Source organism: Platichthys flesus, chromosome 5, assembly GCF_949316205.1.
Source record: "Platichthys flesus chromosome 5, fPlaFle2.1, whole genome shotgun sequence".
NCBI classification, from domain to species: domain Eukaryota; kingdom Metazoa; phylum Chordata; class Actinopteri; order Pleuronectiformes; family Pleuronectidae; genus Platichthys; species Platichthys flesus.
This window is the reverse complement of record NC_084949.1, coordinates 5,525,020-5,547,505: the sequence shown is the minus strand read 5'-3', so window position 1 is coordinate 5,547,505 and position 22,486 is coordinate 5,525,020. Positions and strand designations below refer to the sequence as shown.

Below are 22,486 nucleotides of genomic sequence, written 5' to 3'. Positions count from 1 at the left end.
GTGTACAATTGACCTATTAAGACCAGATGCAATATATGTGTGCATCTACATTTAAGACCAGATGCTTCTCCTTTTAGAGCTGGGTGAGACTCATCCACGATGTCATCATGTTCTGCTCAAATACATCTCAATTCGCTGAAATACTTGCAGTAACGGTAAAATGTATTCTAGGAAACGTAGTCTATTTGTTTTGCAATAGCAGTATTTCTAACAGCATTTCAACGGCAGAGAATCTAAGGTCTCTACCTGCTTCAGAGGCTGAGAAGTTTTTGTAAATTTTGTAAATTTTGTCAGCTTTTCAGGAAACCCTCTTAATGGGATCATTTTCAAATAACCCTTAAACACATTTTTATATGCCAGTCAAGGTCTTAATGGTTTAAATACCTTAGCTGAATTGGCAACACAATGTTAGGGGTCTACAAACACATCGATGTCAAGTATACAGTCAATGTTGGTGATGATGACAGGACATATGTATGTCATACAGGGGTCTTTAGTCTGAAAAAATCCTTAGTATAACATACCCCACAAACCTACGTACTACACATAATTCCATCTGAGGATTTTCCTATCTGTTTTATTCAACAATCGTTCTGATTGACATCACCCTTACATATGTCTAAACTCTTTTTACAGATACAGGAGACAATGAGCGACTGTTTTCACAGACCTGATAACTCCTGTTGTATTTTTCAATGCTTGACAGTTGCTAGTGTTTTAGTGACCTCAGTCACCACACACTAAAAATAAATCTAATTATTAATTACCCTAATTATGATTGTGCTAAATGTAAGTACAATAGGGAGTATCTAATATTTCAAACACTCCAATTCGGCATCGCTCTCTTATTTTCTCTTAAAATGAAAGTCAGGGGACTTTCTATTTAATATGCTCCATCCAAACTCCACAATAAATCTCTCTTTTTATGCATTTGCCTTTCTTCTTTAAATCGTTCTTTTTCTTCCCTTAACATCCCTCTCCTCTCTCTCCTCCCAGTCTCCAATTCTCCCCTGCTCACTCAAATAAATCCAACCCCCTCCCATAAACACACACAACCCTTCCACCCACCACCCCTTAAATCTATGACACACACACAAACATACATGTGCACGGACTCGCACTCACTCATGCACACAAACACACAGCCCTCCAGGCAGGAGCCACAAAGGCCCCATATTAATAAATCTGCTCCTTTATTGGTGCTGAGTGTCTCTGGCAGAGGGGAAGGAAGGAAGAGAGAGAGAGAGAGAGAGAGAGAGAGAGAGAGAGAGAGAGAGAGAGAGAGAGAGAGAGAGAGAGAAAGAGAGAGGGAGGGAGGGAGGGAGGGAGGGAGGAGGAGCAGGACAGGAGACGCAGAGATCACCAGAGGGGAGATGAGGAGGAGGTGACTGACTGTTGTCATATCATAAACACAAGGGAGGCAGAATGAGAGAGACAGAAAGATAAAGAGAGAGGGAGACACACACAAACACACACTTCCTATTGACGATAATACCAGGCCCTGAGATAATGAGCAGCTTCATGAGAAGAAACACACAAGGGCGAATTTCACTTGTTAAGGTACAGTCCACCCACATCTCCTTAACGTCCACTGCCAGGTTGCTGAGGACACCTGACACCTGGCAGAGCGACCGAAGCATGCAGAGTGGGCTGTGCTGGTCGCTGGGCTCAGGAAACAAACTGCCCGGGGTGGGCTCTCTGTAATGACAGCAGCTAGCTTGGCTTAGTGGTCCAATCTCAGCCATCAGTCAGCTGTGACAGATTGGGGATATGAGCAAAGGAGCCGTTTAGCTTTGGTGTTTGGTGTGGTGTGTGAGTGCATGCTCTTGTGTGTCTGGGGGAGGTGGAGGAGTGGGGTGGGGTGGGTGGGGGCTATCAGTGCTGCTAGTGTTGCAGAGGCATCAATATACTCTCGACAGGCCATTTTCCTATGCCTATTCCAAGCCCTGGTTTGTTGCTTGGGCAACAACCGCCATTTTACCTTCCCTGGCTGCACCTTTGGAAGATTTTATAAAACCACAGCTCATGTTTTTGGTTGTAATTCTCCCAGACAAGTGTTTGAATATGCTTCGCTCCTGCTATTATGTCTGAACCATTGCCTTTGGGCGTTTGGTGTATCAGCTCAAGTTATCAGTACATTTATTGATAACCTGCAGTGGACAGCCTGTTTCATACAGCTACTCAAGGATTGACAGGAAAAGGATGAATGGTGTTTTATACTCCTCCCAAGGTTAAAGGTTTAGTATTCTATAACACCACCAGGCATCTGAAGAAAGACCCTGGAATCAGAGCTCAAGACGAATGAAACTGTTTATCAGAGCTGTAATGGAACATTTAATTACATTTCACAGCAAACAATTATCAATTCTGGTTCATTCAATTCTACCTGGCTACGGCCAGGGACCAGAGCACCCATGTCACTTTGTCTGACTTGGGGTCAATGGCACCGAACAATGTAATCACATTTGACTTATACTAAATAAGCCCCTCCTTTCAGAGAGGTAGAATGTTTATCCAATCAGCTCTCTGCGTGTTGTCTTCAGACTTACATTTGGTCACCTCTTGTCTCAACAGACACACAGAGGTATCTCCAACGAATAAACATCTGAGTCTGCCAAGCTGACCCTCGCATGTTTTCAGTCTTAAACACACAGGAACACATCAGAATAATATTTCAATCTTATAACTGCATGAAACTTAACTAAATATAAAATCTCCCATCACAGAGCCAAAGCAGGGGCAACAGTATTCGCTACATTTCATCTGCACCAAAACAACATTGCACAGCCAACACAAAGGCTTGAAATTGTTCCCTTACCTGTCCATGAGGCTGCATGGCGCTGTAGGGCATGTTCTGGTTCAACACTTTCTGCTTCATCAGCAACATCCTCTTTTGCTCGTCGCTAAGGTGGGCTGTCTGTCCCGGGATTGGGCCCTGGGTCTGCCCTGGCCCCGCCCCCTGTCCCCCACCACCCATGTAGGGAGGCATCATGGGGTTCTTGACCTGATTGTTCCCTGCCATTGGTGGAGTCATTCTCTGACCTAAGTGATCCAAACCGCTGCCGCTGAAGTGGCTCAGTGGTTTGGTGTTGCTATAGGACAACATGGCTGCTGTTTGCTGCTGCTGCTGTTGCTGCTGTTGCTTGGACAGGGTGTTTTGGTTGATACTGTTTGGCTGTTGCTGTCCCATCATGCCTATGTGGTTGTGAGGGAGGTAGTTGCTCATTTGGGCTTTGGGCCCATTGTTTGGGGCCATCCCTGCCACTAGAGGGCCCTGTGGTGTGTTAAAGGCTTGTGGTGGGTACATCATGGGGCTGTTGGGTTTGTCCTGGTTAAAGGGACCAGAGTTATAGGGACTAGTTGGAGCACCTGCAGGGGACCAGTTAGCTGCTTGTTGTTGTTGCTGCTGCTGCTGCTTCTGCTGCAGTAGTTTAGCACGTTGCTGAGCCATTGCTTTTAACTGCTCGGCTGGAGAAAGTTCTGGCGTCACTGGCCCTACAGGCTGACCTCCGGGGGCAACCCCAGCTGCTCCGGATCCTGTTCCTGCCTGACTGACCCCCGGGCCTGGGTTCATTATGTAACCATTCGCAGGCCTGGAGACTGCTTGTGTCTGAGCCTGGGCAGGGGTTTGAGGGGAACGAGCCACGCAGTTGTGCAATGGTGAACCCGATGCCATGGCAACGGCCGGAGACTGCTGCAAAGGTTGCTGCGGAGGTGTTCCATTGGCAGTGGTGGCAAACTGAGGGCCAGACGACGATGGTCGGATCTGAGGAGACGTGTCCAAACACAAAAAGATCTGATGAGACTTATGTACAATCATCTCTTGTATAAATAGTTAAACATGGTGCTGGGTTGGGGTGGGGGAGGAGGGGAAAAGGAACACGAGGAAAGCCAGGCTTACTCTTAAGTTCAAACAAGCATCAATCAACACCTCTTAATCTATCTTATGGACACACTGTTAATGGTTTGGTACCATCTTGTCTGTACAGTAGTACAGCCTGAGTTCAGCCACGACACAAAATCATTGAAAAGATGGTGACGCTGCAGTTTGTCAAATAATAGTCATAGCCTATAACTCCCACTATTCTCACCACTTGCTGTTTTACATTTCTATTTGTATACATGAGTTAAAAAAGATTGCAAGTAACTCATCAGATCACTTTGAACATGATGGTATGTGCCATTATTAACCTTTGTGGCGAGTCAGACTAGATGCTTGCCCCTGGTCTTTATGCTAAAGTAGGCTAATCGCCTTCAGGCTTCAGCTACACAGATACAGTACAGACATGGTAGCTGATCATCTCCCACTTCAAAAGCAAAGAGGGTATTTCCCAAGAATTCAGTCTTACTCAATCTCATTCTACTACTACTAACTGCAGAGCCATAACCTTCCCCTAAACTAAACAATTTATATATAAATAACAAATCTCTAACTATTATTCCTGTTATGTTATCAGACTTGAAAGTTGCTAAGTGATTTTTGAATAAAGGATAAAAAATATCAATTTAACTTTTTATTCATAACATAATGTCCATGACACCAATTACTAAAGCCCTTTCAATATTCATAAAATCTCATTTTAACAAGAGACTGTTTTCAGTCTTGCTGGAAGCCATATTGTCTCAAAACACCTCACAGCTAACCAATTAAACTTTATTTCATATTGTTCTGCATATCTACTATAAATACAGCACAACACACTGCAACACTGTTGCTGTTTGGACACAGTGACAGTGAGCTTTATTGTATCTGTTACAAGCACACGCTAACAATCCCCTTAACTGGTACTCACAAGTGAGTTACAAGTTCAACTACTATGTGATTGAACTCGGGGCAAGTCATAAGACATCATGTTGACCCTTTAAACACTGACCTGTGGCGAACCTATGGGAACCTGTGGACCTCCCTGTTGGGGCTGAGGAGGAGGAGGCAGGGCTGCGGCCGGCGCCGTCCCCCCTCCAGGTGCCGTCGTATTCCCTGCTACTTCCTGCGGGCCCGGTGTCTGATTGTTTGCAGGCCTGCCAAACTCTGCCTCCTTCTTATCCTCAAAGTCCTCATTAAAGAGGTCATGCATGTCATCCTCTGGCACAGTGTTGGCCAGCTCATCGATCAGCTCCTGCCACTCCTGGTCATTAAGGTTGATGTCAGAGAACAGTTTGTTCTGATTGGACAGAGACTGGGGATCCGAGGACTCCATCCCGCTTGCATCATCCAACGGCTCCTGTTTCAGATCTTTGAGGAGGCCGAAGCTGTCCTCCAGGTCAAGTGAGCCGTTCAGCTTCATGTCTGGCAGATGGCTGCCACCGTTCTTCCCCAGCTCATCTGATGCTCTGCCAACATGGTTGCCATTGCTGCTTGTAGTGTTGTTTCCGGTGGAAGTGTTGGGCCCACCAAGTAATGGCTTAATGTCCATTTGGTGATGCAAAGGCGAGATGGGTGGTACACTGTTGCTGTTGTTCGGGAGACCTGTTAGTGAGTCCAAACCACCAGAGCCCTCCTTCCGAACCCGTTTGGTGGTCGGTGAGTAGCTGCCTCCATCACAGATGCCGTTCTGGTCTCCATTAAGTGGCGATCGTGCACTATCAAGTTTCCTCTTTACAGTTTCCTGGAGCTGAAACAAAGAAGAAAAAGAAAAGAGATTAGGACCAAAAGTGTTCACAGTACGAAAAATGATTGGGTCTTCAGGTGCTAGGGATGGTAACAACATGAGATACCAAACCAATAAGGCAACAGGTTGCTTCCTCTCTACACGACTGTCATTAGAATACAAGAGGTGTGCTGAAAATCACAATATCACTAAGACAAATCAATTGTTCTTTCAGCAATGACTCAATCTCACTGAATTCTCATATGGAGCACATCCTTTACACACGGTACACATATGCATGTGTGAGAAAACTTGCAACCTAGCAAGTTGGACTCCAGGTTTTCAGTGGAGGGAAGGAAAGATAAAAAAAGAACAGCTACAGTATTCTTGCCATCCATTAGAATTGGCCAATAAGCGACTAAGCTGCCCCAGCTAAATCCACAACCCCGTTCTTAGCCTAGACGTAAGTGCCTCTGCCATGGCACAGACAAGATAACAACAGGGTGCTAATGGACGGTAGCTGGCAGTTAAGGTAATCACTATCATAGACCTGGGTGGGAGAGGAGTTGAGGCATGGAGGGACAGCAAAAATAAACTGAGAACTAGCAGGAGAGGTGCGAGGCACAGTTAAGAAAAGAAGCAGAATTGAGGATCAACCAAGTCCATGTCCACATGAGAAATCTAAAGATCTAACTAGGTTAACCTTTAATCTACAACAAACAAGTATTGTCCATCACCAACACAACCTTTTAGTTGATACATTTGAAAACAGCAATCGCACATGGTGATGCAGATAGGGGAAACTGTCTCTGATATATACATTTCAGCAGGGGCTTGCTTGACAGTTAGCCACCAAATCTGTTTGACTGATGATGGATGGCAGTGTGAAGTATCTAAAGCTCCTTTCACGAATCAAAAAACACAGCAACATCTGGCTTTTGTCTGCAACGTGAATGGGTACAATTAGAATTGTAGAATATAAGAAGATATATAGACTGGGATAAATAATGGGAAATTACAACAAATAAGAGTATGATGAAAAAAGTTACATGATAAAAACGGAAGTTTCTGTGCAATTTAGTAAGCTCTCAATCTCAATTTCACTCCTAAATCTCGCTAATTTCAAACCCTAATGAAGTTGGCAAAGAAATAGTGGATGCTATTAAAGTGACGGATGGGAAGCAGGGACCTCATTTATGAAAGGTTCCCACGGCACACATTTCGTCCGTCCACCCAAATCTGAGCCCATATTTAAGATTCACACCTTTGGTAAAGGCTCAAACTAAATTCATTGTATAATGAATGAATGCTATGGACAGGGTTTTATTTAATCCTTTTTATATTCTTGCAAGGACATGTGTAGGCAGATAAGTGCTACTCATTTAAATGTCCTAATTTACAAAACAAGAACTACTTTAATGGTCTTCTGAAGTCCATGTGATGAAGATACAAGATGTTTCAACACACAGAGAAGAAAAAATAATTTGTAATGGTGCTAAATTACTCAACCCTTCTTACTCTGAAATGCCCTTCCTATCTCATCCTCTCATTCAATTTACTGTGCACACACACACAAATGCAGAGAAGCGTTCCAAATGCATCTAAACTCACTTAGTTAGTTTTCATACGTACAGTATATACAGTACAGATCTACATTTCAAACAGCCTTGTGTGTTAAAAGAAGACTCCAGAATATTTAAATATATCATAACATTTACAGTCCCAGCGTTCACATGTGAAAGAGTCAAACACAGACACAAAGGCAGCACCACTGATACGTGTGTGTGTGTGTGTGTGTGTGTGTGTGTGTGCGTGTGCGCAAACGCATGCTTCGCTCTTTGTTATTCAGATGGAACAACAAGCAAAATATATTCAGATTGTATTCTGACCCTGAGGTGGACCCACTCAAGCTGGCAGATGTACACACACACACACACACACAACACATCACAAAAACAGACACACACCACAAGCACACAAATCATCATATTTCTTTCCCCTGTGTGCTTCACTATGACTTACAGCCAGCCTAATTATCAATACTAAATGTTATTGGTATTGACAGCCAAAAACGACAAAGACTTGGTGTGGGTTCCTTTACCTTACCTTAGTAGAAGTATAAGTATACGTGTGTGTGTGTGTGTGTGTGTGTGTGTGTGTGTGTGTGTGTGTGTGTGTATGTGTGGCTTTGACGCTCACAGAGAAAAACACAGGAAAACACAAATCTCAACTGTCACGACATAGCTTTATCAACTTTGTGTGTTTGTGCATTTGCGTGTCTGAGCATTTGTGTGTGTGTGGTCCTGCAATCAATGTGTTTAAATAATTCAAGTCTCCTGTATGCAGGCTTGTGGGCTTGTGGATGTGTGCGTGCGTGCGTGCGTGTTGCAGGCTTTCCCTAAATGCCAGTGACTCATGTTGATAATAACAGACTCGTCTTTCAAAGCCCACCTATAAAAACTCCCATAATTATCCAGGTGGTGTGAACTATAGCACCCTCCCACACAGACACATGTGTGCCAACATGCACACAGAGGTTGCACATACACACACACACACACACACCTCTAAAATAACACATTATCATTTATCATAACCTTCTTGATAAAAAGCTGAATATCGAGACCGAAACAATGAAATAGAAATAATGTATTCAGACGGGAGAAAAAAAGATGGACTGTGCTGCCGTCTGCATAGTGCTGTATGAGTCAGCACGCCGTAGCCTGAGGGAACGTAACAGAGTGAATGACAATATTGCGAGCTGCTAACAAAATGCTTAATGTTAACTGTAGTTAATTAATCATTTGTTTCCTTTAGCACAATTACCAACCTAATTACAACTCTGAATTACACAGTAATATACCTGTCATGCACTGCAAACAGAACCTGACAATATTTTCATACGTTTGACTATCACAGCGCTAAAACACGTTTAAAGTGAAGTGAATTGAGTGGAACGAGCACTTGCACGCGCGAGGGAATGAGTACAAGAAGATAGAGAGAGTCGTAGAGTCAAAGAATTTGAAGTAGTTTAATCAAGCTGGAGTGCTCGAGAGAAGAGGGAGAAAAAAAAGAGCATCGGCGTCAAAAGGACGAGAGGATGTAAAAGAGCAAAGACAGAGGGGAGAGAAAAAGGAAGAGAGCGCCGCTTGTTTCCCCTTCCGTGTCTCTCTCTGTGTACTCTTTGACATAAACACCTGCTGACTGCTCCTCTGTCGGCTCCCACAACAGACACACACAGAGGGAAAATGACAAAGATACAGAGAGACAAAGGTAAGAGGCACACGCACACATGTGGGGAGGAAGAAGGGATTTATTTGTCAGGCAGATGGTCTTTTCTCCTTTGAATGGAGGAGCCACCAGAACATGATGATGAAGAGGAGGAGAGACTGTGAAGGGGAGAAGAGGTGGAGGGGGGAGGAGGAGATAGGTGGCTTGATGGAAAGCCATAGCGCGCAAGATGACAGCGGGAAGCAAACGATGAGAGGGTGATCAGAGTGGGAGAGGGAGGGAGAGAATAGAGACAGAGATGGAACCACCAAGGTGCTGTTGTTATAGCAACCTGCTGCTCTGTGCGCTGCATCCTTCTTCCTGCTCCTCCTCCTCTCCTCTCGCTCACTTACTCACTCTCAACCACCCATCCTCCTTTCCTTCCTCGGACCTTCATTGCTGTAAAGGTTGAGCATCATGTCGAATAGAAACCAAAGTCCCCCAAATTAAAAGAAAACATCTGCGTCTACAAAATATGTTGATTTTTTTTCTCCGCCTTACAAACTAAATGTGAAGGACTCTGACAGAAACGTCTCTCTATATGAAGGTAACAGGTAACATTGGACACCTAGGGTAACTCATTTCATCAAAAACATATTCTTATATCATTACTGATATTTATCACTGAAAGTGGAGTAAATCTATTCAACAGCCTCACAGCAGTTTCATGCTTTGTGAAGATAATGTATTTCATTAATGCCATATGGCCATTCCTCGTGCCCTCCTTCCTAACTTCTATCCCTCCTTTTCTCCCTCCTCGCTGTTCTGAACGCAGGGGACAGTCTGTCCAAAAAAGAAGCAGGATATAGCCATGCAAGACACACACACACACACACACACACACACACACACACACACACACACACACACACACACACACACACACACACACACACACACACACACACACACACACACACACACACACACACACACACACACACACACACACACACACACACACACACACACACACACAGAGAGACAGACATGTCTTACTATATTCATATTCCAGACACTAACCCTATTTTAAACCAAGTCTCAACCATCAAAAAGCTAGTTAAACTTTTGTGACAGCATTTTGGTCGCCACAAAGCTGTCGGACCCCACATGTATAGTGGGCTTCTGATTTACAAACCAATTAAGTAATTTAAAAAAGGCCCGGACAAACTACAGGTGATTACCCTAATCCAAGAAAACTCACTTTACCAGACGGTGTTTACCAGACACACAAACTTAGCAGGCACACATTCTATTATGATATTCTTCAGACTCTCTCTGCTGGCTGGTTGGTCAAAAACAAATAAACGAACAAGCTTTTAGATATTTTTGTGTGTTTCAACATCAGGATTTTCGTAGGGCTCTTCTAAAGGGTTCGCTGCTAAAGAAGATAAAAATTCATGATAACTGAAAGCCAGTTTAGAAAATCAACACAACAACATATTTGTGAAATTGTACAAGATTTCTCTGGTGCAGTCCACTGTGAACTTTTATGGACCGTATGTGTGTGTGTTTCTAGTTGGGCCCACTAGACTGTGAAATGAGTCAATTAAATCAAACAAGTTTTTAATAAGGAAATGTGTTTGTTTGTGAGTATGTATGAGAGTATTGGTGAGAAGGTTTACAGTAAAAAGCTCAGGTGTGTCTCCACCTTTTAGGAATCATCAGATGCTGTTCGGCTTTAAAGGTTCAATGTGTAGAATTTAGTGAAATCTAGTGGTGACGTCTCATGTTGCAGCTGAATACCCCTCACCTCACCCACCCCTTCCCAAAACAAACATGAAAGACAACCTGTGGTAACCTTCTGTTGTCATAACACCTCAAAAAATGTGTTTAGTTTGTCCAGATTGGGCTACTGTAAAAAAGACATGGCGGCCTCCATAGAGAGGACCTGCTACCAAGATAAATAAGTATTTGAATATAAATGGCCCTTTCTAGGGTAAACAACAATTCGTACAATTTAGATGAAACACACTAGTGAAAACATATAGGATTATTTTATATTGAATTTCTGCAAAAAGATCCCTTCACCTAAAACTTACAAACTGAACCATTAAGATTTCTTCCATGACAACAGCAGTTTGAAACCTTTGCTTCGTCCATACCACTAAATTTGATACACCTGGTGTCCGCGCTACTCTGGAGTTGTAGAGCCTTTAAATGGAGAAGTTTGAAAACTACAGCGCAGTGTTTTAGTCTTTGGCAGAAATAGAGATGTTTAGCCAGAATGACTCAAAACCGCTTGCTGATTGGGTCATTTGGGGCACAACGTAGCCTTTGCTGATTTGTCGTGTTAAACACAACATGGATAATCAATTCCAAATGTTACTGAACCTGTTGCTAACAGCTGTTGTGTGGTTAAATTCTGCATTTTACAATGAAACAACTGTTAACTTGTGTAGAACATAAGCTATTATTCAAGCTATTTAAGACAACCCCCCCCATCCAGAGTGACATGCATACCTTACTGTTTACCTCGAAAATCATTTCCTCTATGGAAAAGTGACAAGAGTGACAAGATGGCCTGAGTGAAAGACTGTCTGGCTGCTTTTAAAGAAACCACAAGCAGTTGCCAATGATGATATCTCACTGTTCCTTGATAAAACCTCTGAATGTGACCAGAGGTTGGGGGGGGGGGGGGGGGGGGTTGTCTGGGCTTGCAGCAAGACAGAGTCTGTCATCCATTTTAAAATATCGAGCTGTGTTATTTCATTACTACTCACTTCAGTGACCAGAAGAGGATTGTGTGAGGGTAAATAAAAAGGCAAAACAGGTAGGATAGTCTGTCCTTCATATCAAGGACACAGTTTCAAGCACGTGTCAGCAAGCATCCATCCTGATGAAGTGTCCTTGAGCAAGATACTGGAATATGGCAAGCGGGTTGCTCTGTAAATGATCAAGACATTAAGGGTCTGAAACTTTGCCCAAGCCTGAAAGCACTTGTTGGCATAAAGAATTTTGGGCCTGGTTCTGTGGTCATAGAGCAGAAGGCAAAATACATGTAATTGCTTTCTAGTCAGGAAGTTTAATATCACTCTCATGTCTTTAAACATGTAGCTAAATCATGCAGATAGCTTAGCCTAGCATAAAGACAGAAAACATAGGAGAAACACTTGCCTATACCTTTGTCTTCTTCGTACATCGAAGCAAATAGGTCAGGTACAACACAGGATTTGTGAAGAGGCCCACAGATTCTAGGCACTGTTCTACTCTCAAACTTTACACTATTTGTTCGACTATTGATGTAAGACTGAGATTTTCTGCATGAATGTCGACCTTTTCAGAAACACAGTTTTTAGTTTTCCCAACCAGATCCCTGAACACTGAGCATTGAAGGAACACAAAAAGAAAGAGTCTGTGGGAGTGAAGGACAGAAAACTCTGAGTGACAAGAGGAAGGTACAAACAAAAGAACGATTTGGCCGTCGTCCCGGAGAAGGGTGTGTGTGTGCGCGTGTGAGTATTTGTGTGTGTGTGTTAAAGAGAGTGAGAGAGAGAAAGCGCCTGTCTGTCTGTCTCCTGTACACCGGGGGCCTGTACACCCCTGATTTGAATACACACAGACACTATCTTCTAAACAATTAAAGCCTTAGATACTTTTTTTAACCTAATTTCACTTCTGCAAATAAGATTAGTTTTATTTTGATGTTAGTTGATTGTTTATTATTCAGTCAAAATGATATTCTTATGCAAATGCTCTGAGCTGAGATATTAAGGCGTCTTCTTAACAAGTAAGGGTTGTGGGGGGGAGATGGAGACATTTCCAGCTGACATTGGGAAAAGGGTGGGGTACACCCTGGCCGTGTTGCCAGGGTATCACAGTGCCAACGTACAGTGGCAAACAACTATCCACACTCACATTCAAAACTATGGTCAATTTAAAAGACTCAAATTAAATTAACCCCAATCTACCACCGTACGACAAGAACTGAGGAACATTCTTGCCACGAGGCAACAGTGCTAATCACTGCAGCACCATGCCACCCAAACACAAAGATGAGGAATGTTATCACACTGTTATTCAGGAGGAGTTGATATCAGACAACTATCAGTAACTGTACTACACTACAGGGCCAGGTAGAAGCCTGACACACACACACACACACAATATAATACACTGCTGTGATGTGGTTTATTGCAGCTCGTTCTCATATATATTATAAGTGTGTGTGCAGTAAGGTCGGGTAGTGAGCACGCACATTTACGTGTGTCATCAGCCCTTTCAAACCTGCTGACCTGTCATAAAAACTTAGTGGCCATCAACCCCCCCTCTACTCTCTCTATCCCTAACCCCACAATTCAATATCAGAGACCTGTGTGTCTGTGTGTTGGGGGGAGATCAGGAAGGGGGGATAGAGAGCAGTATGTATAAACTATTACCACTGAACGCACAACTAATTACAATCAGAGCCAAGGACTGTGTGCATGTTTGTCTTTTAGTGTGTGTATGTATATGCCTGCGTCTCTGCATGTGTGAGTGTCTGTGTCTGTGTGTGTGAGTGTGTGTGTTGGAGTGTTTACATTATAGAGATGAAGTGTAAGTAAGAAAAAGGGCAAGCAGAGAGAGCAGAGAAACAACAAAGAGAGATGTGGGGGGAAGAAAGAGAGAGAGAATGAGAGAACAAGAGAGGGGAAACTGTGTGTGTGTGCCTGTGTGTGAGTGTGTGTGTGGTTCCTGACTGAGCTGCTCCTCTCTATTTATAGAGCTGCGGCTCCTTCCTGTTTCTGGAGATGTACCATCACACTAGGATGGGGTGGGGGGGGGGAGAGAGAGAGAGAGAGAGAGAGACAGAGAGAGAGAGAGAGAGAGAGAGAGAGAGAGAGAGAGAGAGAGAGAGAGAGAGAGGGGGGGGGAGGAAGAGAGGAAAGGGGACTGATGGGGAGAAGGAGGAAGTGTGAGTGGGTGTGTGGGAGGGGAGACTGGTCATGTTTGAGTCTTTAGTAAATCAACAGATCCACCCCCTCTCTTTCTCTCGCTCTCTCTTCCCCCCCTCCCACCACATCCCTTCTTCCTCCCCTTCCCTCTCTTACTCAACAACATGGGCTCAGCCAGCAGCTACAAACAAAACACACACAGCAGAGAATGAGACAGAGGGAAAAAGGACTTAACTAAACACTGCATGATTAGTGGGACATTTTTGCATCAGATGGTGAAATTACAGATTTCTGGTCCAAAATGGGAAAATTGTTAAAAAACTCTGTTGAGAGACATGAAAGCACAGTTCCAACCGCAACAACTGTTGACCTATTAGCTCTTTAAAAACATTGGGTATCTGTTTTCTTCCTGATTTGATACCAGACAAACTGGGTCCCAAAGTGGAGACTGCTAATCCCAACACAACATTTTATCTCTAAAGCACTTGAGAAGTGTGGACGCAAGGCATATCCGTAGCAGACTGATCTGTTTTCAAACAAAAAAATAGTAGTAGTATGGATATAAATTTGACTAATGCTATCGCGTTTTAGGAACAGACGTATGGCCGCGTCCTTTAACACATACACGGATCCAGATTTGTGACCACTGGTATCGGCTTTAAAAGTAGAACATTGATGCTTATCCAACTGTGTTTGTTTCTCATTTTTGCAAGCTTGGAAAAAGGTACACCATTACCTCAAGGAATAGCTCTTTCATCTGAGACCAAATAACATTTAGACTAGCAAAATATTAGAATGCTGTGATTGTAAGGTTAACAGTAGGGGTCATCACGCTGGAATACTGCATAAACACTCCCATACTGGAATAATTCCTGTTCCTCCCTTTCTCCTGACACTGCTTTCATGTTGCGTTGGCCAAACGGATGACAACTGAGCCATGATGATAAATAAAATAAGTTAATGAAGACCATAGCACGTGAAATGATATTGCCTGTTTGTGAGAAGCCAGTGGGGGATCATGTCCTTGTTTGAGAACTGGTGGCAGGTTGTGGAACCAGTAGAGGTAGTGGGTAAGCCGGTAATGGTGAATCTCTGCCTATACTCTACACAGGCCAACAGTGGTTTTATCATTGACAGGATGCCAATAAAAGAGATTCAGACACCTCATTAACATAGAATTGTCTTAAAAGTGTCAGAAAAAGACAAATCCTATTGGCCGTTCTGTTCAAATCTTGTCACACTTACATTCACAAATAAACATTTGACCTTGTTTCTGCGGATGCTAAAGAAAGTTTGTGCAAATCCTGTCCAAACTTTCCTGGCACAACAGAGACTAATTTACACTCTTCTCTCCATTTATATTATAGTAACCACTTGGGGACACAGAAAAAATATTACAAAAAAATACATTATAGGAACGTTATACAGGTTGAAATTCTTCTCTTGATTTAAACTAATCCAGCGCAAAAGAAGGTAAATTGACTTAAGCTGAGATGGGCGGAGCCAATTCGTCACTTCCTGCCGGTTTCCTTGTCGCTGTTCTGAACGTGTCTGTTCAGAAAACCTCCATCTGCGTTTTGCACGTGTGAAAGGCAAACTCCGCAAAAACTCAGGGCCTAATTCTCCAGACTTTCATGTCTGAAAATGGCCTAAGTGATCTGCCTGCCTGTGTGCACCCTCCTCTTGCTGGCTCTTCTTGGATAACCAACCCTTGATTTAAATGAATTACATTGGGAAGGGGTTAAAAAAAAAAAAATGATTGGGACATTTCTACAAGTATACATTGCTGGTCACCTGATCTGTTCATTTCGAATCTGGCCACATTTTGGAAGGTGGCCAATCATTGTCTGGAAGGTCTATCAAACTGTTCAACAATCTGCATGGGAAAGTAATCAAATCCATAGTTTATGATCTGCTGCTTCAGACTGCAGATACGAAAAAAAGATTAGCACAACAGGAGAGGAAAAGAGCGGAGAGAAAGAAAGAGTGAAGGGGGGGTGGCTCCTGGCTTCATGGCCAGATGGTCACCAGGAGGGGCCTGACAGCTGTGTATGAGTTTGTGTGTGTGTGTGTGTGTGTGTGTGTGTGTGTGTGTGTGTGTGTGTGTGTGTGTGTGTGTGTGTGTGTGTGTGTGTGTGTGTGTGTGTGTGTGTGTGTGTGTGTGTGTGTGTGTGTGTGTGTGTGTGTGTGTGTGCATGCACAGAGAGAGAGAAAGATAAAGACAGATTGTGTCCAACACCTGTCCTCAACAACAAAAGAGGAAAACTCAACATGGGCAACATCAAATAGAGAGCTAGACACGGAGTTAGGGTGAATGGATGACTGGAAAGACTCATATGCAGCCATTTCCATTTTTACATTCTAAGGATGGCATCTGAAGCCAAACAATTATGTTTGAGCCTAGTGTTAGTTTTAGTATCATGGGCGTACAGTGCGTATACATCTGTGTGGGTTTCATACACACTCCTCTGATTGGCTGGGTCAGGCAATGTGCCACAGAAGGCGAGTGTACCATTTGCTGTGCCTAAACCAGTCGGATTTTGCCTCTGCCAGAGTCTGTCGTGAAGGCAGACTGGTGCGCGCACGCACACGCGCACGCACACACACACAGATATAGATTTATGGATGCTCTAGTAGCAGGAATGCCAGTTTTTTCCTGCTCTAATTCAACAGTTTTCCCTCTCTCCACTGCTGCCTGTGAGCTGAGGGGGAAGAGACAGAGCAAGAGAGCAAGAGCCACAGTGGTGAGGGAGGGCGGCTGCTATGGTAACAGATCACTGTGGCGGCCAGTAGAGGGGCCCTGATGGCTACTTGGCAGCGATGCCAGGATCTCACTGGCTGCACACACACGCATCAGTGTGAATGAGTGTGTGTTAAGTGTGTGTGTTGACATGCTGAAAGGGGAGTTTTGTGTGTCTTTCTAGGAGGAATGAACCCACTGAGCGGGTGTGTGCCTGTGTGCTCTGTGCTCCAGATGTCCTTAATTGTGCAGATCGATGGCCACACCAGAGAACATCCCACTAACTGAAGTCACAACAGCCTCTCGTTATTCCAGGCTCTGTCTCTCACTTCTTGTTTCAGAATCAACTATTTGCCTGTGAACTGACCAATCAGATGATCAACGAGCCTCATCGCTTCAGTCAGGATAAATCACCTGATGAGTCTCCAGCGAGATGTCTGAATAGAACCGTTCCACTCCACTCTTTTCCTTGTGCCGTCTTCAGGCTCTCTTCAATTTTCCTGTGTGCATAACTAGGTCACACAGTTGTAGACTGCTGTTGCCTTGCCTCTGTGCAAGTCTTTGAATGTGTGTGTGTGTGTGTGTGTGTGTGTGTGTGTGTGTGTGTGTGTGTGTGTGTGTGTGTGTGTGTTTACATAGCCTGAACACACACTTCAACTAGACCTGGAGAGAACAAAGTCTAACTCAGTCTGCGAGTTCAGAAAACAAATGCAAGATCCAAGACAAGAATGCGTGCTCACACACACACACAGACAATGTATGTCCTTTACAATCGGTTAGCATGTGGAGGAGGTAGTATACCTGGCTGAAAGCCTGTATGTGTCTGTGCTGCACATGTGTTTGTCACTGAATACATATATGAATCAGAATATATGAAATAACATATGTGGTAGAACTGTACTTAAATATAATCTAGGATTTGAATGACTTTTCAGGTGGAATCAGTTATTCTTTTATTCTGTGTATTAAGGCTAGGTCACTTGTTATTTTGGTCAGGTTAACTTATATATGTGAAAAGGCTGCAGTTAGAGACTATTCAAGGTCACATATAACATCAAACTTTTATTTTACAGGTTAATGCATCCATATTCTAAAGCCCCTACTCAGCCTTGGTTCATCCACATACTGTGTCGACAATGTTTTGAACAGCTTCCTAATGGCTTGATTAGACCGACATGAACAGTGGCTAAATTTGGTAATGACATTCATTAATTTCAATGGAATTGCATATAGAAGCTCAGGTCCTTTTGCAGCAGCAGTGGTTCAGTTTGGTTCTGAACCAGCCCTTTGCTGTGTGTCTTCCACAACTGGTTCCTTCCTGTTTATAACGTCGAAATGCCCCAACAATATATATGAAAAAATGAATTGGCTCACACTGGATCTGTTTACACAGACTGAGTAAATCCACACAGGGCTTTTGCAACAACTCTTTCATTTGGATTTGACACCTGAATTTAACAAAACTGGTTTGACTGTGTCAACCATTCAAGGAGAGGGAAATCTCAAGCCCCACTTGTCAAATACATTTTATTATTATATTAGCAGCTGTACGGTTCACTTTAAACTTGTTAGCAACAGAGAACGCATGCTTGCCAACTCACACTCATGAAATCAGCTGGCTTGGCAGGCCGGAGCTGTTTACTCACCGGAAAACCTGAATCAGATCATCAACTAACTCCACAAGTACTAACTGCAGCTGATTCTAAAACCACTCAATAACACAGTTACGACTTCATATGTAGAAATCACTTGGTAGTTTCAGGGAAAAATGATGGTGATATTAAAACCGTATTGCTTTCTGCTATCATTTACAGGTGTAGTGTTGCACTACTTTAATATTTGAATCTATGAAATGTAATCATTTAGATTTTGTGATTGTTTAAATTAATGTATAATATCAGCAGTGTTTTTTGATATTGCAGTTTTTACTTAGGAAAGATACAAGTTTTATACCTGTTCAGTGTGAATGGATCTCTGTCAGGCTTGTGTGTTTGTGTGTGTGTTGCAACTAGAAAGATATCGTGATACTCAGCTGTTAATGGTAGCAGTATCGGCACTTTATGAATGACAACCAGGGAACACCAGCTTTAATAACATGTCATGTTCTTTAAGTTAACAAGTTATGACCTTGATCGTTACAATAATTCAAATTATAGTCTAATGCTGTAAAATGAAGGCTACTTGTACATTGTCCGAAACCCACCTACATGCATGAATATTAAACACACAGAGTAGGAAGCAGTCAACAGAAACACTTTTTATTCGATTGCATTGAAATAATGAACATAAATGACATTGTAAGTCTGGCATTACATTGCGATGAAGCTCAAATCCAGGATTAGCTTGCACAATACTGGTAGCCTCACAAATGAATTAGGCCCTCTGCCATGACAAATTTATCACTCTAATTTTTCTAGCCCATTTTTACTACAGAAGTCTGGTGCCACAGGCTAAGATAAAGTGCTTTATTAAGAAAAGTATTGAAAAAGTATCAGTATGGAAATTCATGACTTGGTGTCGTAACGAAACAAAACTTTTGGTATTGTGACAACACTTGTGTTTGTGTTGCACTAGAATTAGTGAAGGGGGCAGCAGAAAGAAAGACTTCTATCAAGACCTCTCTATCTACATATCTCTGCCTCTACTTCTCCCGCAGTATTTCATCCCATTGATCCCATCTCATGGCAAAGTAATCTTCATTTAAGGTAAAAACAAATATGTGCTGTGTTATTTTGTTTCCATGCCTGCGCTTGCTGTGTTTACATGTCTGTGGTCACTCTTGATTTGCTCATGTAAACTCATGAATTCAGCGGACATTTATCCGCCCTCTAAAACTCCATTTAATTACTCTCTATTCATTTTTCTTTACGCTCCACCATAGTCTACTACTTTTTTTTTTTTACCTATCCCCTGCTCCTTCTCTCTTCCTCCATCCATCCCATCCCGCGTTATGCATCATCTCTCTCATCAGTGCGGAGCCGGCAGACCCATCATTACCACAGCATGCAAGTATTGATCCACTGCCCCAGTGTGTACGTGTTATTTTAAGATGCTCAGACGTGTAATCAGTGTGTTAATGATAGTTATTGCCAAAGCGACCAGCTCGGCGCGGTTACGCGAGGCCTGTGGATAGCAGCGAGAGGCTGTCGGCCTGGACTCGACTGCTGTTCTTGGGCTCATTGGGTCAAATCTGCAGTGAGGATCACTTCCTGCTGTCTGTCCATCATAAAAATGGGAACTCGTAGCTCACACACATCCTCATTTTCTCCATTGGATTCTTTAGCCCGAGTGTGTATCTAATTATTATTTGATAACTGACAGACACATCTGAAAAAGGTGATTTCATCTCTACCCATGAAAACTGTGGTTGTAAAGATTTTGAATATCTGCTTCAGTTTCTGGGATTGCAGCTTGTTAAGGTTGTATCTGTGTGTGGTTATGTTCATGATGGCCATACAAGTGTGCAGACTGTTGCCCATCAGCTAGAGGGAAGTGAGGCTTTGTAGCAACAGGCTTTGTCTCACTAAGGACGGATGACGTCTGCATTTCCCCAAATCATGGCAATTCCACATTCCTATCAAAACAAGGTAAAGCCACACACACACACTCACAAATAGATACAAATCATCTTGATATTGGATACAGGTGTTGTGCCACCACACCATCCTTCCGAAAGGCAAATTCATATTCTCTCGCTCTCAGAAAAACACACACACACACACACACACAGCTTTGCCAGTATGGATAAGCCCTATTTCGCAGCATTGAAAAAGATGCATTTCAGAGGTAAATTACATCATTTCCATATAAATTACTTTCAGCCAAACGCATCTGCTAATGTAGTTACAAACACACACACATACAGACGTATGAAATGATATGGGTTACACATACTTTTTGGTTTATGTTTGCCCCCCTAACTAAAAAACTGTCCACATCACTCAAGCTGCTTTTAGAAATACACTGAATGCCGCAGATCCGTTGTATTTTATTCGGAGGAGGTGCATGTGTGAACGCAAAACTCAGAGTGAGAGGCTCCACAGCTTCTGCAGACTTTCTCCGCCTGGCATCCTAGTGTAGAGTCCTTAGCAATTTAGGAAACTCTGATGTGAGGACACAGCAGGGAATCCCCACATGATTTACCACAAGCAAGTGGGGGTGTTGATGACGCTTCTAACACGCGACAGACACAAGAGAACCTCACGCTGTGTTGTGCGAAAACACACATGCACACACACACACAGACACACAGTGACACACACGCACACACACACACACTTAAGCCTCTGATGGGGTTAAATGCAACAGGATGGAAGGCCAACCTTGAGCTATGGAAATGACACCTACAAACACAACAACAAAATGGAGGGAAACTGAAACAGGTGAGTCAAAAGCCCAAATTAATTTACACATGCTAGTGATGTGGAGAAGGCTGACTGTTAAACAGTACAAGTGAAATGTCTTCTGTTTTTCTGTGATTTGTATCATAACATGGGAGCTACTTGCCTTAGTTTTTCATTATACATCGTACTCAGCTGCAGTGCTCATGCTGCAAACATTTATTAACTGTTGTTTGAATGACCTGATGGTACAAACCTTGGTAATACGCTTCACTGCACTGCCAATACCTTATATAACATATCAATCACCTAACACACCACAGAAGTAAGACATTCATATTGCAGGCCCTGAGTAACAAACTCAATTGGGTCCTATTGTTGTGAGTTCTATGGTATAAAAATCCAGGAAACCAGTAGCAGGAATATTTAATACAAGCACACATTAACCTGTTAAAAACTAATTGTCTATCCGCTCGCATAAACATTGCTACATAGCGCTATTAGCAATTGAAATAGATTCCAGTTGATTTGACTTCTTGAACATGAAGAGAGGTACTCCAGCGTTTCCCCCACAACACATTCCATCTATGTTGGTAGATCGGGTGCACATACACATGAATGACGCGCTCTGATAGGTACTCAGACTAAAGAGTGACAGGCAGGTATGAGAGAACTGGATTCTGTGGCATTGAGTGAAAGATAACTGATTACTTTTGTCTTTAAATATATTTAAATACATTTTCAATTTCTAGATCATACAATCTTTTCCAGGTCTGACTATTAGCGAATTTTAAGCTTAAGAGACTGTTACTTAACAAGAATATTACCTTCAATTAATTATATATATATTGTGTTGATTTGAATTATATAAAACCGTTACTGTAATTGAGGCTTTTGTGATGCTCATCATGAAACTGTCTGGCATTAGTCCGATTTGTATAGTCTTGGAAACCATATGTAAGATTTACAATCATCTTCTTCTGTTGTGTTTCTATTTCCAGACTGCTGCTGTTCTCGAGGTGTGCTGCCCCCCGTGGTAAACAGAAAAAATGCCTCTTCAGTCAACAGCCGTACTGTAATGGAAGAACAGACTGAATGTCTTTTCATGCACGAGTAAGAACAAAGAAAAGTGCTACATTACTCAGATACTGAACCCTGCAATGTTGCAGCCGTGTGTGAGATGAGGTCATGTGCTGAGTACAAAGCAGCAGGAAGGTTTGTAAGACTGTAAGCTCGAATGGAAGCAGCACAGCACATGCACAGACGGTCAGTGAGCTGTGGGCAGCAGGCGATAACATAAAGCTGGCACTGAAGACACTATCTCATTCTATAGACAAGAGAAGGCAGGTAGGTGACACTGACTGCAGCAAAGCTCTGATGGCCGTTATTGTCCATGAGACTAGGACAGCTTTTATCTGCTCTCCAGGCTCACAAAGAGGAGGGAGAAAGAAAGCTGGGGTATGTGTGTGTGTCTGCTCTCACCAGAGAGAGAGAGCACACAAACTGCCTGCGGCTCGCTTTCAACATCTCAATGCCTACACACACACTCGTCTCGCTCTCTCTCTTTTTTTCACCCTATCCTCTTCACTGGTCCTCCTCTCCCTCCCTATTTGTAGTTCTGCCTTTTTTTCCTCCAACTTGCTCTCTCCTCTCATGCCCCCGGGCCATAAACAT

The 22,486-nt window shown here is 43.0% G+C and overlaps 1 protein-coding gene across 1 annotated transcript in view; it reads right to left on the bottom strand.

Moving 5' to 3' along the window:
- Window positions 1-22,486, bottom strand: part of maml3 (mastermind-like transcriptional coactivator 3) — a 102,156-nt gene that overhangs the window by 51,078 nt on the left and 28,592 nt on the right. Inside the window, exons 2-3 of the mRNA XM_062388489.1 lie at window positions 4,875-5,612; window positions 2,819-3,766 (exon numbers count right to left, since the gene is read on the bottom strand). Coding sequence (XP_062244473.1) covers window positions 2,819-3,766; window positions 4,875-5,612 — 1,686 coding nt within the window. The remainder of the gene's footprint in view (window positions 1-2,818; window positions 3,767-4,874; window positions 5,613-22,486) is intronic.